Source organism: Pteropus alecto, unplaced genomic scaffold (genome assembly GCF_000325575.1).
Source record: "Pteropus alecto unplaced genomic scaffold, ASM32557v1 scaffold135, whole genome shotgun sequence".
NCBI classification, from domain to species: Eukaryota; Metazoa; Chordata; class Mammalia; order Chiroptera; family Pteropodidae; genus Pteropus; species Pteropus alecto.
Window position 1 is genome coordinate 4,480,365 of NW_006438076.1, and position 19,224 is coordinate 4,499,588.

At 36.1% G+C, this 19,224-nt stretch overlaps 1 protein-coding gene and 1 pseudogene across 1 annotated transcript; both read left to right on the top strand.

The window, feature by feature from the left end:
- The first annotated feature begins 7,096 nt into the window (after positions 1–7,096).
- Positions 7,097–8,041, top strand: LOC102886919 (olfactory receptor 8B12). Its single transcript, XM_006915224.2, has one exon. The coding sequence runs from the start codon at positions 7,106–7,108 to the stop codon at positions 8,039–8,041; it is 936 nt and encodes a 311-aa protein (XP_006915286.1). The 5' UTR covers positions 7,097–7,105.
- A 575-nt stretch (positions 8,042–8,616) lies between these two features.
- LOC102898189 overlaps positions 8,617–19,224 on the top strand; it is a 24,904-nt pseudogene continuing 14,296 nt past the window's right edge.

The window sequence follows — 19,224 nt, forward strand, 5'->3', positions numbered from 1 at the left end:
CCAACAAGACAAGTAATAATAACAAGTGTTGGAGAGGTTGTGGGAGAAAAGGAACCCTCATACACTGCTGGTGGAAACGTAAATTGGTACAGCCACTATGTAAAACAGTATGGCAGTTCCTCAAAAAAGTTAAGAATAGAATTACCATGTGACCCAGAAATCCCTCTTCTGGGTATCTACCCCCCAAATTAAAAACATTTATCCGTAAAGATATATGCACCCCGATGTTCATTGCAGCATTATTCTTGACAGCCAAGACGTGGAAACAAATGAAGTGCCTTTCATTAGATTATTGGATCAAGATGTGGTACATATATACAATGAAATATTACTCAGCCATAAAAAAGATTAAATACTGCCATCTGTTACAATATGGATGGATCTTGAGATTATCCTGCTAAGTAAAATAAATCAGACAGAAAAAATTGAGAACCATATGATTTCACTCTTATGTGAGATATGAAACCGAAAGCAACAAATGAACAAGAAAACAAACAGAGACTCATGGACATAGCCAACAGTTTAATGGTTACCAGAGGAAAAATAGGGGAGTGGGGAAAGAAGATAAGAGTGAAGGGGGTCAAATATATGAAAACAAAATACGTTTAAAAGTAAAAACATCCAGTCTCGAGGTGGCTTCTTCCGAGTGTCCATGTTGTAGGACTTCTGTTCAGTTAGACGTCAGGTGATTCTCCATGATGGTTGTTCTGTAGTTAGTTTTTGATTTATTCTTGAGAGGAAGCAAGCACAGTGTTTACTTACTCTGCCATTTTGCCTGGAAATCTGTTGTTTGAAGTTCTTAAGTTGCTAGTTTATGGTGAATCTAGATCACTTCTCCTGATGCCCACTTATTGTCACTTTGCACTGTATTGTTCCACAGAACAGTGTTAGTGCCATTGAAAATACAGCACTCATTTATATTATGGCCATCTGATTGCATTTATATTCCAAGATGAACCTTTTTTTGGCATACTCTAAAGGTAAAATTTGGGGGATGTGTTTTAAAATGTATTATGTACCTTAAGTTTCAGAACTTTTTACAGAACTTTTAAATTTTTCATATAATAATCCAATTGATAACATGATCTTAAACTTTTTAATCAAATGTTATATAACGTGATGGCCTTCTATGCTTCAGTATGCCTTGTGATCGATGTATTATTGGGAGGAAACAAAATATGTTCAAAAATAAAAACACCCAAGTATATAAACCCCTTTTCTAATGATAAGTACATTTGAACCTGAGTGTTATCACAGTATTTTCATCAGGATATATTACCTACTTGTTTCTTAAAACTCTGTCTTCCAGGAGAAAAAGAATAAGGCTGAATCATCTTATTAAAAATATTTCTTGAGAAAATAACTAAACATCTGAATAGTAGGGATATAAAAATTTAGATAATTCATACCTCAAGGAATATATGAATTCAGTGCCTTAGTAGTATTCTCAGAATAGTTAACTTTTTCTTAACATACATAATTTTTCATACTTAAATATTCTAAATAAAGCTGACATTTACTCTTGACAAATACAATATATCTACATATTTACTAAAAATATGTTTAAATTGCTTTAACTTTTCTTTTTACAAATTTTCATTTTAAGAAACATTTAATCAAAATTAGTTTATTTAATTATATGTTTGAATTATTTTAAGACAGGTAAATTACCAATATTTTTCATACAACAAAATGTTTAACTTAGCCTATGTCAGATTCTGAACTGTGTTTTTTTTAAGAAGTTGTATAAGTTGCAAAGAAAATCTTTCGTTTCATAGCACAGTTTATCTGGACAAATACTTTACATTCGATAGTTACATTTGAAATTCACAAATCTCTTAGCCTTTTAAAACTTTAGTAAAGTAAGTAATAAGAATCACAGAAAAAGCTCTGAACTTTCTTTTCAGGATTAGTAATGCTCAAGTTCTGGATGATGAAAACAGGAGAGTCAGTGAGTCCCTGAAGGCAAGTAGCCTGTCAAGCAGAGCCCAGCCAGTGCCACAGACCTAAACGTTAACCAAGGAGAATGTCAATCCAGAAGCTCTGTGATGTGATGTGATGTGATGTGATGTGAGTGGTGATTAGTTATGGCCACAGCATGTCAAAACTCTGTATAAAACAGCTATCCTAAACTTTAATAAAGTTACTTTTAAATGCCAGATTAGTTGTTGGCGTGTTTTTAAAAATCCCTGGAATTATGGATTTGCAATGTGGATTATCATTGTTCTATGTTAAATGCAAGCACATTACGTTGAGCAAGTTCTTGAGGAGCATCCATAATTTTTTTCATCATTCCAATAGGTAGTGAGAGTGTTAGTGTGTCCAAGAGTTATAGGATTAAGAACTTCTTTTGAAGAAACTTTTAATCTGGTTGGAGTTTGTGGATATGGTCTTGAAATAATCAATGACTGGTATAAGGCTGTATTAGACTAATCACGGGAAGAGTAATATAGAAAAATAAGTGAATAGGCTTGCAAGAAAACCCATTAGTTCCAGGCCATTATTTAGTCTTTCCCCCCACCTGCCTTGGGCCTTTGGTAACATTATTTATTCCTTGTTCTTGACATTTTCTCTACCTTTGACCCGTGAGACATTTTATAAACTCAACTAATATTTACTAATTGAATATTCACTCGAGTATAATTTAATCCTGCAAATTTGATAGTGTTATTATCCTGTTTTTAGGTTGGGACACTGAGTCTTAATTAGTTTAAGTTACTTTTGTAGGTTCACCCAGGAAATAAGCAATACATTTGAGGTTTAATTCTACCTTGTTTTCTTCAATTTTTGCTCTTAATTGCTATACTTGCCTTTTTTGACATTTCCCTTCATCAATTTTCTTCTCCCATTATCCATTTCTTAACATTTTTGAAAGGTTCAAATTTTACCCTTAACTATTCTGTCTTTAAACACTCCTGTTTGAAGCAATTTTCCCATCTTTCTGTGATCACCTCTATTCAGGTAATTTCTCGGTTTGTATCCTAATCTCTTTCACTGAATCTCTGATTTTTAATTTTCTATTTTTTGTTCTATGTGGTTTGGAAGCCCTTCCAGCATCTAATGATCTTGTCTGAATTACAGCTCTTTACCCTCCCGCCTCCTCATTTTTCCATATCTGTCATCCTGCACCAGTTTCCCTGGGCATGAAAATTTAGTCAAATTTGATTTGTGTCTCTCTCTCTCCGTTGTTCTCTTTCAAACCATAGAGATACAAAATCCTGTTTTGCATTTCATCATAATATCATAAAATATGGTCCCATCCATCTTTTTCTGTTTCTACTGCTTGTGTAAAGTTTTCAGTTTCTTTTTGTTCTAGCCCATTCCAAAACTACTTTATCCAAGGATATAGGTAAGATTATTACTATAATAATTGATATATTTATTTATTTAATAAAAATTTTAAAGTAAAAATAATATGCATAAAATATGTACTTTAAAAATAATAATGATAATAATTAATAATAATAAAGAAAGAATTGCTTTTTGTATCCTCTGTGTGCCAGAGGTGCATAATTTACTCATTAAAACAACCTTTCAAGTTGCAGTTATTTTCCTCATTTTAAGATAAAAAATTGGAAACTCATAGAAAGGTTAAACACATTTCCCAGGATCACACAGATACCAAGTAGCAGAACCAGGATTTCTGCTGAGGTCTATCAAAGTCCAATGTTCATGCTCTGGCTACTACTTCTCATTCAAATAGGATATATATCAGGATGAAAAGGGAGCTACTAATTTTTCTGGGATAATAGGCACCAATTGGGACTGCCCTAGAAAAACCAGGACTTTGAATAACTTAATGAGTTCTATATTTTGCTTCCTCATCATTGCTTGTACCCCAGTAAATAATGGAGAGGTTGAGAGGACATCTTTTGGATAAAGGAAAATGTGTTCATCCTTGAACTCCTCTTTGAAATATTCTGAAATAGGTTGGATACTCAAGAAAGGAGCTTAATAGAAAATTGAACTAAAGACACAAATTTGAGTCATTTACATGGTGGGATTGCTTAAGACATGAAACCCACGAGCTCATCAATAATTTAAGGAAACAAAAACAATATGGAAGGTTAAAAACTGAACCCTGGGAAATGTGAAATATATAGGGACGGAAATAGGAAAAAGAGCCTATAGACTGTAATCTTCTTTCTGGTATGAACCATGATTTTGTGTGTGTGTGTTCCTGAGCCTCACGTATTATATTGCCAAATACATTTATTAAAATCATCTCGACATTAACTATTATACAAATCCATATGATTCTTAAAAAATGAATTTAATTCTACTTTCTTGGGAGAGCATCAAACCTATTTCACATGAATCCCTCCCAGCTGTCATCTCTTCTCTCTGACCAGGTTTGTGCTTCTTAATGAAGCTGAGAGATACTATGATATGTAGGGACTGGTTTGGTACCATACTTGTGCAACTTCAATCATCTACCAGAAGTCTGAGACCTAATCCATATATATAAGACATATGTGCAAACATTTTTTATCAAGTGTAAATCTTCACATGTCTCATAATAGGACACATATAATATATAGTTTAAGTTAGAAATAAAGAAAGAAAGAAGTCATTTTCTAGGGATTCAAGTTTTGGAAAGGTGACAGTATTGCGCAAATGGAAAGACAATATAACTTTTTGTTGTTGTTCTCCACGTTTACTAGAGCAAGGTATCAGATAACATGGCTTTAAAGAAGACCTGCTTAAGATGCATCTGGAAATGAGGTTGCCATGGCAACTGTCTCTGAAGTAACAAAATACCTCTAGAGCTTTCTAAGAACTCACAACATCCTCTTTGCAGTTGGATCTCAAGAAGAGCTTATTTTAATGAATTACTTTTCTCCTTTTGTGCAGTGGGATCAAGAACAAGGACTGGGATTTATTAATGTCATCTGGGCCACGACAATTCTCTGTGTAAATAGACAGATGAGGCACTGTCACTGTTGAGTCTTAGCTGGGGGTGAGCAAGTCCTCACTGTAGTATGTGCACAGACTTGCATGCGGTGGTTTTAGTTGGACTTGCCTGGAGGAAGATGGATTCTGTCTTTGTGTTTTGATTTCATAACTTCCCAAAGAAGACTTTTGCCATCAACCCAAAACCTATCTAATCCACTGGCACCCAAAGCTCAAATTTCCCCCAATCAAGATTTATTTCTTGGTTATGAAATCTGTCATCCTTAATTCATAAAAGCTCTTGGTAAAGGGTGTAGCATGCAAGTTGCCACACAAAACTTTATGAGTAGTTATTAAATAAAATACCTTCCTGAGAACTGTTTTGGCAATGTACGTAGTTTACAGTAGCCAGGACTGGTATCTGGAGACAAAATTGGGTGATGTCAGTAACATATTAAGTACTTGTAAAGTTTGGAGTTGGACAAACCAGAGTTTGACTCAAGTTTCTAGAACCTACAAGCTGTGTGTGCTCCTCACTTTTAAAGTGGAGATGAACAGGTTGTGAGGAATAAATGTCAAATTATTCACGCATTCCCTTTGTATCCTTCAGATGAGGGTGACAAATCAGACAGAGTTTGGTACACAGTAAGTGCTCAATATAAGATAGCAAAAAGTATTTTCCCCACAGCACTTTGTTCTTAATTGTGCTTAAAATGATGTAACCTGAATGAAAGGATAGGGCATTAAAAGCCTTCTCAAGTATTATCAGAGGCATAAACAAACACTTCTTCCTTAGGGAAGGTGGTCTCTGGAGCAGTGATCCTGAGGGAGCCTCTATAACTAGGTCACTGAGGTCTCCAATCCAGAAGAAAACTTTCCAGTCTCTGGTTATCCATGAGTGTTATAAACGTGCCATCTCATCTGTGGGAACTGGACAGGAGGCTCGTGACAAAGCCATAGTCAGAAATCATTTTCTTCAGCTCAGCAGGAGAACCAAGGCAACCTACAGGTTTTGATTTTTAAAGGAGAGAAGCAGAAGCAGAAGGGTTTGAGCTCTGAGACTTCACCTTCTTTTCCCCAGGACCATTTGAGTCCCCATTAGAGAGATGGGTGGGAGCCAGTAGAGTACATAACTGTGACTCCAAGCAGGAGGCTGAGTGCTTGCCTGGCCTGGTCTGTCCTGTAGCAGAGCGGTTAAAAGCTGAAACCCCGAGAGCAAGACTGCCTGAGTTCACCTTCTACTGCAACTTAGAAGCACTGGGTCTGCTGCAAGTCCTTAGGCCCGGTGTCCTCATCCGTAAAATGGGTTTAATCATAATGCCCCAGAAAATTATCTATTGAATAGTTAGTGCTCAGTAACTGTTCCTTTTGTTTTCTTTTTTTCTTAGCTTTAATAAGTTTATATTATTACTCCAGTATTATTGTTTTTATATTTTTATTTTTCGATTACAGTTGACATACAATAGCATATTAATTTCAGGTGTACAACATAGTGATTAGACATTCATACAACTTTTGAAGCGATCACTCCAAGAAATATAATACCCATCTGACACCATACATAGTTATTGTAATAATATTGCAATATTATATTCCCTATGCTGTACTTTACATCCCCGTGGCTATTTGTAACTACCAATTTGTAGTTCTTAATCTCTTCCCCTTTTTCACCCTGCCCCACAATGCACCTCCCATCTGGCAACCATCAAAATGCTTATTACTCCAGTATTATTTTCACATAATAATTCTACGGCCATTCCAGCTAAAGATTCTGGGCAACACGACCCCGTTTTTCTGCTCTGACTAGCACTGACCAAAGGTGGAAGGTCTATGCAGAGTCGAATGGCTTCTGCCTCTCAAGAACACTCAGAGAGGGGACCCAGGCCTTACAAACTTGGTCAGGGTCTGTAGAGGGAAAGAAGTACTAGAAGAGGGCCACAGTGAGGTGGCAAGGTCATCCCAGCTGAGCTTTCTGAACATTCTCCTCAGTTAGACCAGCCCTTACGCTGGAGGCAAATTTCACCCACAGACAGTTACTAGGATGGATGGTTCAAGGCACTTGGGACCGTAAAAACAGCTGCAGGTACATGGAGATGCCATCTTCTTTAAGTTCAAAAATCTGTTTAAATGCCGTTCTCAAGAATGAGTTTCCGCTCCCCTCTTCCTCTGAGCATTTCTTTCCTTTTTCCCTCACAGATCTTCCCAGAGGAGAATGGCTGCAGAAAACACCTCCTCTGTGACAGAGTTTATCCTCGCAGGCTTAACGGACAAGCCAGGACTCCAGATCCCCCTCTTCTTCCTGTTTCTAGGTTTCTACGTGCTCACCGTAGTGGGGAACCTGGGCTTGATAATACTGATCGGGCTGAACTCTCACCTTCATATTCCCATGTACTTTTTTCTCTTCAACTTGTCCTTCATAGATTTTAGTTTCTCTACTGCCATCGTCCCCCGAATGCTTATGAGTTTTGTCTCAAAGAAGAATATCATCTCCTACGCAGGGTGTATGACTCAGCTCTTTTTCTTCTGTTTCTTTGTCTTTTCTGAATCCTTCATTCTGTCAGCGATGGCGTATGACCGCTATGTTGCCATCTGTAAACCATTGTTGTACATGGTCACCATGTCTCCTCGGGTGTGTTTATTCCTTTTGTTGGGTGTCTATGGGATGGGGGTTTTGGGGGCTACAGCTCATATAGGAAATATAGGGTTTCTGACCTTTTGTGCTGACAACCTTGTCAATCATTATATGTGTGATGTCCTTCCCCTCCTTGAGCTCTCCTGCAATAGCTCTTACATCAATTTACTGGTGGTCTTCATTGTTGTGACCATTGGCATTGGGGTGCCTATTGTTGCCATTTTTATCTCTTATGGTTTCATTATTTCCAGCATTTTTTACATTAGCTCCACTGAAGGCAGGTCCAAAGCCTTCAGTACCTGCAGTTCCCACATAATTGCAGTTTCACTTTTCTTTGGGTCAGGAGCTTTTATGTACCTCAAACCACCTTCTATTATACCCCTTGACCAGGGGAAAGTGTCTTCTCTGTTCTATACCATTGTTGTGCCCATGTTCAACCCATTAATCTATAGCCTGAGGAATAAGGATGTCAAATGTGCCCTAAAGAAAACCTTGGGTAGAATAACCTTCTCTTGAAAAAATATTAGAAATTGAGAAAAGGGATGAGAATTTTTAATTATAGTGTTGTTATTATTATTACTATTTTCAATTAGGAATACAAGCTTCTTACTTTTCTATCCCGTGTATAGAGGAAATTTGAACTCTCTTCCCCAAATCGATTTACTCTCTCTCACACTCATCCCCCAACTGTTCCTTCTTTATTTTATGAAAATAGTTTCTATAACTATAGAGTATCCAATATTGAATGTGGCTTAGGAATTATTTAACGTAGTGCTTTTATATAATACATCACTCCTTGAAGACTGAGAAATATTTGCATGTTGTTCGAGAATATAAAAGTACCTGGTGACAGATCTGGGACTGAAATCCCAGCTTGAATCCCAATCCAATTTGTCTTCTTTTACGCCACGGTTTCTTGCCTCATCTTTTGGGGGGGGAAGATTTCATTTCACAAGTTAATTGATATAGCACATCTAAATTATGAATATATTCACGGTAATTTCATGCTACTTTTCACAGGATAATTTTAATATATCACATCTTGCAAGAGAGTAGGAGGTGAAAGTTTTTGTGAAGTTGGTCTTGGCAAAATGACGAAATCAGTGTTTGATGAATTTTGTAATGTGCAAGTGAGAAGTTTATTAGATTTCGCATAGAGGCAAGTATGGTGACCACTGACTTGTTGAGTGGAGCACTAGGGCCAGAGGTTAGTGAATTAGGACTTCTAGGGTAGAGAAATGTAATTTTATGGGGTATGAAGATGCTGGGTGGAGGTGTCCTATATTATTTCGAGGCTGAGACAGAATTTAAAATCTTATTTCAAGGGTTATCTTGGTTGTGGTCCAAGATAATTGAGAGCTGCACTATCCAATATGGTGGCAACTAGCCATGTATGGTACTGAGCACGTGAAATGTGATCATCTAAGCAGAACCATACTGTGAGTGTGCAAAGCTAGTGTAATATACACACTGAATCTCTGAGGAATATGAAAAATAATGTAAAATATCCCATTGATGCTTTTTTACTTGATTATATATTGAAATGATAACATTTTGGATATATTATGTTAAATAAAATATATTAAAATAAATTTATCTGTTTAGTTTTTTTTTTAATGTATCTATCAGAAAGTTTAGAATTATGTATGTGGTTTGCATTATATTTCTGTTGGATGACACTTGGTCCAGAGGATGTAACAGAGCACCAGATGGCTGTGGATACATAATTATGAGGGCAGCCCCAAGTCATTGCTTATTAGGAGGCAATTGCAATAGAATTTTCAGGCATTGCAGATAGCCTTGATATCCTAATAATGAGGCATATGGTGAAGAGATAATGATCGCAGGATAAGTTCATAAATCCACCATACGAGGTAATGAGAAATATGGTTTTATAGTCAAAAATCAAAAGAACAATTTTTTGTCTAAACTCACTATTATTGGTAAAATTTCTCTGAGAAGCAATGATATGTGAAGTGCTGAGGAAATATTCTGATTTATAGACTTTTCCTTAGGAAAGTTTACGTCTACTGGGAAATAGGGGGAGTTTGAGTAAATGTTTAGTTTTGACCTTTGATTCTGTTCACTGTTGCCAAAAAGAAAAGAATAAGCATAAAGGAGGAGGATTGGGATGAGGTTGAACAGATTCCTGATTTCAAGAAACATAGAATTTAGGAGTGGGGTTGGTGTGTTGGATATGCGGTACAATGTAGGTATGAAAGAAAACTTCTTTTGAAAACTTTGAAATCTAACTTTCATATAGCAAAATGAACAAATCTGAAGTGTATAGCTCATTAAATTTTTGCACACATATGTGTAACTGCAGCCTAGACCAAGATGCAAAACACTTCCATTTACTTTAGAAGTTTTCCTCTTGCTCCTTTCCAGGAAATACTACTGGCCCTCAATCCCCTTCCCACAGAGCTATCCACTATTCTGACTTATATTATCATAGAGTAGTTTTGTGTGTATTTGAACTTCATATAAACATTTACTCTATTGTTCCTGGCTTCTTTTCCTCAGCATAAAGCCTATTATATTCATCTACATGGCTGTATATGTAAATAGATTATTATTTTATATTTCTGTGGAATAGTCCATCATATAAATATATAATTATTTAGCCTGTTAATGAACAGTTAGATGGTTTCAAGTTTTTATCTATTATTAATAAAGCTTTTAGAAATACTTTTGAACATATATTTTGGTTGAAGTAAGCAAACGTTTCTTTTAGATTATACTTAGATGTGGATCTGTGGATCTATTGGATAATAGAGTATTCTTCCGTTTCACTTTTATAAATACTGCCAAACTGTTTTCAAAATAGTTTGATTAACTTACATTGGTTGGATAATAGAGTATTCTTCCGTTTCGCTTTTATAAATACTGCCAAACTGTTAAATTAATCAATAGTTTGATTAATTTACATTGCTATCAACAATGTCCAAGATTTCCAGTTGCTCCATGACCTTGTTAACACTTGGTATTTTTATCCCTGTTTTATTCCATACCAAAAAAATATATATTTTCATTCTGATATGTGTAGTGGAATGCCTTTTTGTTTTATTTTCCTGATGAGTAATGATGTTGAACAACTTCTGATATATTTGCATATTTTTATTATATTATATATTATTTTAGATATCTCCTCCTGTGAAGTAAGTATTCAAATCCATTTAAAAAATTGTGTTGTTAGTTGTTTTCCTATTGATCTGATGAAATTAAAAATACATATAGACATCCATATATGTGTATTGTGTATGTATATGTGCATTTATATACAACATATGTGTATCTATTGATAATATATACATACACACACATATATCTCTATTCCATCTCCATCTCCATCTCCATCTCTGTCTCTCTATATCTACCTTCTCTTAGACTATGCTTTGCTTATTCTTAATGATATCTTTTGATAGCCGATGTTCTTAATTTTAATGAAGTTTGATTTATCAACTTTGCCTTTTATAGTTTGTGTTATGTCCTATTTAAAAGATCATTTACTATTCCTTCTGAGGCCAGAAGAAGAGAAAGATGACATAGCAAACCCATGACAGTTGGCTCTGCCAACATTTTGGGTCTCCTGATCTTCTGGCTTCACCTTATGGGTGGATTACCTCTACCTCTATTTGGCTGATGCTTTGTAGAGGCAGAGCACTTGAGGCTGAAGTTTCTAGGATTACAAGTATTTTTAATTCAATAAACATGTATCTGTTTATTTATCTATTTTATGTTTTTGAAAGAGTTTTAAGAAGATATAAACATACAATTAACTATAAATATTCAAAGTATTAATTTTGATATCTTTTGACATATGCACAGTCATGAAACCATCACCAAAATTTTGTCCCTCCTGCCTCCTTCCACCACCAGCCCTTCTACTTTCTAGGCAACAACTAATTTGCTTCCTGTTACTCCTTTGTTTCCGTTCTCAAGATTTTTATGTAAATAGAATCATACAGTATGTATTCATTTTTGTCTTGTTTCTCCCATTTAGTATAAGTATTTTCAGTTTCTTCCATGCTGTTACAGCTATTAGTAATTAGTTGTTTTCCTATTGATTTGATGAAGTTAAAAATACATATAGACATCCATATATGTGTATTGTGTATGTATATTTGCATTTATATACAACATATGTGTATCTAATATTCCATTATATGAATATACTATCTTTGTTTATCTATTTACTTGTTGATGGATATTTGAGTGGTTTTGGGGTTGTTTTTGGCTATCACAAACAAAACTTTTATGAACATTCATGTACAAGTCTTTGTATGGACATATCTTTTCATTTCTCCTGGATGATACATAGGAGTTTATAGGTATATTGATTATATTTGTGTCTGTTTGTTTCTGTTCTCTATATTCTATTCCTTTCATCTATCTGTCTTGACAATAATACCATACAGTTTGATTATTATAGCTTTATAATAATTTTTAAAATCAGTTAGTATAAGTCCTCTACCTTCATTCTCCTCTCTCAAAATTGTTTTGGCTATTTAGCCCTTAAATTTTCATATGAATTTTAAATCAGCTTGTAAATTCCTACAAAAGAACCTGCTGAGATTTTGACTGGGATTGTATTGAATCTGTGGATCTTTTGGGGAAGAACTGACATTTTACCTCCAGAAAACAAGTAGGAACACCCATTTTCTTACAGTCTCTTGAACATGGTATATTCTCAATTTTTTCAAATTTTCCAACCAGATGGAAGGAGTCACTCTGTCTGACCCAAATTTGAAAAACAGTTTTTAAGTATTGCGATAATTTTCATTTATTTAATTTTGAGAAATGTGGGATATGTTTTCATGTATTCAATGATTGTTGGTATTACTACTACTCCTTATATGGACTGTCTCTTCATACCTTTTCCACTTTTCTGTTGGATTTTGATCTCAGTTTTTAGGAGGACTGTATATTAGGTATATTAGTTTTTTGTCTGAGGTATAAGTTGCATATTTTTTCCTAATTGTGATTTGGCTTTTAACTTTTCTTATACTAAAATTTTTTAAATTGAATTTATTAATATTTTATTATTTCTGGTATTTAACTCATAGTTAGAAATGTTTTTTCTCCTCTCAGATTATAAAGAAAGTCATTCATTTTTTTCATAATGAATGTATGATTTTATTTCTTTACATTTAGGTATCTGATCTTTTTAGAAATTTTACCAGTGTATGGTGTGAGAAATGGATCTAATTTTATCTTTTTCCATATAGCTATCCAGCTGTGCTATCACCATTATAAAAAAGTCCATCTTTTCCCCACTGATTTGACCTGCCACCTTCATTACATACTAAGTTTCACAGATACTTGGGCTATTTCTTGTTTTGCCCTTCTGTTCTATGGGTCTGTCAGTCTATTCAAAAGCCAATACCAGACTGCCTGAATTATAAAAGCTTTATAACATTTCATATCTTGAAAGTAACTTTTCACACAGCATTTGTCATTTTTAGGGTCTTCATGACTATTCATGTTTAAACGTAACCTTTATAATTAATCTGTCTAGCTCCAGAAAAAAAAAACTCGAAGGCATATTTATTGATTGCATGTTAAATTTATCAGTAAACTTAGGGAGAATTAATGCCTTTGGAACTTGAGATTTATAATCATAAAGTGTGATATGTCTTTCTATTTTTTCATGTCAACTTCAGTATTTTTTAATATTTCATTATTTTCTTCATCTATGCTTTGCACATTTTTGTTAGATTTATGTTTGGGGATTTTATTTTATTTTTGCTACTGTAATAAGGGTTCTACCTTTCCTTGTATCCTAATTATTGTTTGTATATATGAATCCTATGCTAATTTTATACTTTGTAATACAATTATTATTCGTGGAAGTTTTTTCATGGATCCTTTCAGGTTTTCCAAATATGTAATAAGATATTCTATAATTAAAGATAATTTTACCTTTTTCCCTCTGTTTCTTATGTCTCATATTCCTTTCTCATCTATAATTGCATTTTCTAGTACCTTTAATACAATGTTAAGTAATACTGGAGACTGTAGGCATCTTAGTTTTACTCCAAGTTCTAATTAGGAATGCCTCTATAGTTTTCAAATTAAGTAGATGGCTTTTAGACTGAGTTATATATATTTTGTATTATCTCGAAGTGTCCATCATTTCCTGATTCAAATAAATATTTTAAAAGCATGAATGGATATTGAACTCTGTCAACTTCTTTTCATCTTCCTTGGGATTTATTCCCTCAAAGTTTCCTTATCTTTCTTAGATCTTTAGTCTCTTTATCTTTACAGATTCTTTTACTTCTAAACATGTGGAAGCCTGCTTTACTTTTAAAAATTCCTCTTGATATTCCTTCTCTTTTCTTCCTTTTCTATACAAAATTAAGATGAGTTACCAGTATTTCTTTCTTCTCCACATTCACAGTCTCATGGCTATATTTTTGTATGTTTATATGTAATTCTTGCCCATGTCTCCCTTTATATTCCAGTGTAAAAGTGTAACACCCTTGTTCAGATGCACTTGTATTTTAAAATCTGATTCTTCTATGCCAAGGAGAACTTCATGTCTGATTTTCAGATATCCTTGAACTCTAGGTTCAGCTCCTGTTTATTATGTGACTTGATTACTTTCCTGAAATTTAGGCATGAGGCCACCACGTGAAGGGAGTCACTCTGTCTGACATGAATTTAAAGATATTATGTTCAATTTTTCAATGTGTATGAAGTTTCAGTTATACAAGATGAATAAGTTCTAGAGATCTGCTGTACCAAACAGTGACTCCAGTTAATGATATTGTATTATACACTGAAAAAATTTATTAAGAGGAAAATCTGTTAAGTGATCTTAACACAATTAAAAAAAAATGAAAACACCTAAAACACAAAAACAAGGAACAGAATATTTAAAATTCCACTATATTCCATGTCATTTTTATGAGAAAATATATATCATTATTTAAGAAAGTAAAGTATAGGAAAAATTGCATCATCATTCAATTAACACTGTTTTAGAGAAAACTTTTCACAGCAACTGGGTATAATTTAACTCTTATATTCTCATTAGAATGAAGAAATTGTAGAATTATGAAATTATTATGGGATAAAATCATTCATATAGTGAATTTCTGCCTTAGCCAAAATAATAGAGAATATGCACTCTGATTCTTGACCTCCAAAAGTGAGGTGTCTTTAGAAAAATGTCACCACAGTTACGTGTTATTTTTTCCTGCTGTCCCTTCATGGCACATTACTGTTTCCTTAGAGCCAACGGTAATAAAGCATCGACTCCTCTCTCTCCTTCATGTGTAGGTTTTAAACTCCACTGGGGCAGCTTCCCTGTCCTTTGATAACACAGCGTTTGGTAGCTTTGAAGCTTTCTAGATAAGTTTGTTGAAACAGGTAATGTGATGAAGGCTTTGCCATGTTGAGAGTGTTAGGGCCCTAACCAGGTTCACAGATTGTACCACTGAAACTTGTCATCGTCACAGAGAGCCAGCACAGGGACCCCACTCAGAGTCAGTCCTGTACTCTGCCTACAGCTCTGGAAAAAGAGGCTCCTGCTTCTGCTCCTAGGACAAGGAGTCTTTGTGGGATGTGAAATTCTGTGCAGAAGTCAAAATGTGCTCTATTTGGGAAACCTACATTTTCTTGGTGATTAAAGAACCCCCCCTCTGCCTAGGAGAGCATGTGAGGGGAGTTTTGTTGGGTTTCCAATCAGATCTTGATATATACACATGAAAAGAAACCTTCTTTTAAATATTATCTTATGGCCACCGTTCCATAGACAGATGATTTTTCCTTTCTTCAGTTGGAGAGGAATATCTGGGCATGGCCTTGATTTGAAATCATGGTCATTAGCTCAGAATTGTCTCCAGGATAAGGCAGGCTTTAATTTTTCTGCCATAACAGGAAAAAGTATATATGCTTAGGGAACCTCTCTTCCTCTACCACCCAAGCCATTTTTCTTCTAGGAGATAAGAGAGCAAAAACTGTAAGACTCTGTACTGCTGACACTAAGCTGAACAAGGAGGAGTGGCTGTGTGGCAGCATCCACTCTCTTTTTGTCCTTCTTCCTAATATGGAGGCCTGAAAACTGATGGCTTTGGGACTACTTCTTTTCCTAATTTGGGTCTGGGGTAGGGGTGGTTGAAGCAATGGAGGCAGAGATCATGACGTCTCTAGGCCTCTCCCCAGTTCTCATTCCTTATTCAAAATGTAGTTTCTAAGCAACTTGGGAAATTACTGAACCTCTCTGAGCTGCTGATTCCCTGTTTTTGCTGTGAGGACCTACTGCATACTCTAGTTCAGCCCATACTGGACCATTAGCCTTCCTGAGCTGCTGACTCTGTTGGGGGGTGCATTTTGCAAACCTGGGAGAGTATTCACAAGTGATAGAAAGAGACAGAAAGAGAGGCATTCCTACATTGCTCATCTTTCCCATGTTAAGACTAGTCATCCTCTTGTTACAGCAATAGAAATTCTCATTTCTGAATCACGGCATTCATTTGGCCCGTAAAGAGGTTCTTCTCTCCAACTATAGAGATGACCCCTAAAGAGAATAGCTGTGAGAAATGTCTCAACAGCAACTACTTTATTTTCGTTTGTTTCAAAAAAAGGACAAGAACTCCATCGCACACTCTTTTCCTTATTCTTAAAGCTTTGTTATTTTAACAGGGCTGATTTTTCTCCTCAACATCCTCATGAGCTTATTTCCTTAGAGCTCTCCTACTTCTTTGCCATTTCACTTAAAATGATAATGAACTCTGTATCCCATAGGAACATCACAAATTTGAAGTGCAAGACTCTTTTCTTCCACTTCTTTGTCATTAGATCACTATTTTAATATTGATCACTATTTTAATAGCCCCAGCACAAAGACATGAGAACTGCCTCACTCAGCCCAGCCCCACAACCTGGAGAGAGAATAACCTGATCGTCGTTGCTTTAAGGCGCTGAGTTCTGGGATGACTTGTTCCACAAAATGGTAACCAGAATGGAAGGTGCCTGGGATAGATTTTTGCCCTTCTTCTGGTCACACTATATGTTCTGAACTATAGTTATTATACAAAGTGGAAGAGATCTGTAGCCTACACTTGAAACATATATTCACATTTCAAGGGTGGTGTTTCACTAATGGTTTGCATTTTTTTTTTTTTTGTCTCATGTAGATCAGAACTTTCTACAGTGATGGAAATATTCTCCATCTGTGTTCTTCAATATGGTAGCCACTAACCAACCACGTGTGGTTAGCGAGAACTTAAAATGTGGCCGGCGTGACTGAGGAAATGGATTTTAAATTTCATTTACTTTTAATTATTTAAATTTAAATAGCCACACGTGTTGCTGGCTACTTTATTGAACAGTCCAGCTCCTGAGGGGCCATTTTAGATTCTGTGTGCTCCTAATGTCAATTCTTATGTTCATTCTATTTCTGTTTCATTTAGTCAAGGAAATAATGACCTGATAAGCATGTGGTTTGTTCAAAGACCATTTAAGAGTTTGCTCTTGGCAAACAAAACAAAACTAAACGAAACAGCAAACCACTTTGCGAAACTAGAAAATCTACAGCTCTATTAAACCGGCGCGTGGGTACTAAGTGGCCGTGAAGGTCCTGAGGTTGTCTCATCAGAGGATCAAAACAGCCACCATCAGTCGAATGAGAAGGGGGCCCAGCCCCAGGTCCGCTGACTGCACCGTGAAAGCAGAGGTGGGTGTGGTTCTCTAAAGGACAGGAGTCCGCCCCCCTGTGCATGGATCTGTGTGTCTCGGGTCTGTTCTCTGCCAATGCTTGGTTTGTATTGGGATAGATATTGGTGGTGTCATGGCCCAACCAGTGGCAATGGTCAATCTGTCTTTCTGTGACCACAACACCATGAACCATGGCATATGAGACATACCTCTTCTCATCAAAGTCTTTTTTATCAGCACCTGTTCACAGGCTGGTAGATTTTGTAGTCGTGAGCATTATGACTTTCCATCTGTATCTCTTACATACTTATCCTTTACACCATCCTGTATTTCCTCTCTCCTGAGGCAGATGCAAAAGCTGTTTCTTTTTCTTTGGATCAGGGAAATGCTTTCACCTCAGTTCACATCCTGGAACCAGGAGCTATACTGGTGGTTCTCAAGGGCTTGCTAAAATGCAGATTTTAGGCCCTATTCACAGAATTTCTGATCCAGTAGGTCTAGAGAAGGACTCGAGAATTTTCATTCCTAAGAAATACACAGGTGATGCTTCTCCTGCTGCTCTGGGGACCAATCACTGAGAACCAGTATCTTCTACAGCAAAGTAGCAGCCATGCTGAGCTATCCTTTCAATACCTCATTTTCTGAGATGAAAACTCTGAGATTTTCCTTTTGAGTTGGAGAAATACTGATATATCAAGTGTATTTTATTTTATTTTTTCATGATACAGTCTGAATTCTAAACATTTTTTTTCTAAAGAGTGATGGTTTTTAATTTTTCCTCAAATGTTTTTGTTCTCTCCCTTTCTTTTTGTACAAACTCCTGTATTCTTCATTTGGTTTCCTTTTCCTCAGTCTTGGATTGGGTTCTCCAGAAGACCTCGAGATGAAAATTCATGTGAAGGTGATTTGTTAGGAAGCATTCCCAGGTAAATCCAGTAGAGATTGCAGAGGTGAGACTGAGGAAGACTGAGAAAGTGTGTCTTCATGTGCCGCCACATAATGACATTTTGGTCAATGGTGGACCACACATACGATGGTGGTTTCATAAGATTATAATGAATTAAAAGTACAAAATTTGTTTGGGATATTGAAAGAGAAGGCTTGATCTGACTGCAACGTGAATTTGCTAGCTCTGGGTGGTGTGAATAGACAAGGAGGCTCAGCATGCCTCCGAAGGGCCAGGAGTTGTCAAGAGAGGGCAAGGAGCAGGCTTGGGAGGAGGGAAGCCCAGAAGCCTGCCTCTGAACACACATGCACACACACTTGTGTGCACACTCTCGCTTCCCTTTCCTCCTTTTTTTAAAAAATCTTTCTTCTTTCCCTCTCCCTCTTCCCCTTTCCCTTCCTTCTCTCTTTTTTATTATTCCTCACTTCATGCTTTATCTCTCCGTGTCTCTTTTAATCTCTGCTCTCCCTTTCTCTCTTCTTCTCATCTTTCTCTCTCTTCCTTCCTCCCTCTCTCCTCCTGATGCCTACTCTCCCTCCAATGGTGTCTCTCTCCAATGGTGCCTCCTTCCACAGCCCTCCCTGTACCTCACCAATGAGCACATGCACACACACACATTTTATCTTTTATACTGTGTGTTTACTGTACCTTTTCTATGTTTAGGTGTGTTTAGATACACAAGTACTTAACATTTTGTTAAAACTGCCCGCAGTATTCAATGCAGTAACATGTTGTACGAGCTTATAGCTCACGAGCAATGGGCTATACCATATAGCCTAGGTGTGCAGTAAGCTATACCATCTAGGTTTGTGTAACTACACTCTAGAATGTTCGCACAATGATGAAATCACCTAACAATACGTCTTAGAATGTATCCCTGTCATTAAGTGATGTGTGACTATAATATCAAGCAAGCCCTGATGATGAACAACTTTGGCTCCAGCTTGCATGGGGTCTTTGAAGACATTGCATGACATGCTTCAGAGTTGTCCTGAGCAGGGCCAGGCATCCAGAGTATTTATACTCTGAAACATATCAATCATGGATTTAGGGGTTCTCCAGGGGTGTAATCTTCCTGGCACTCTGG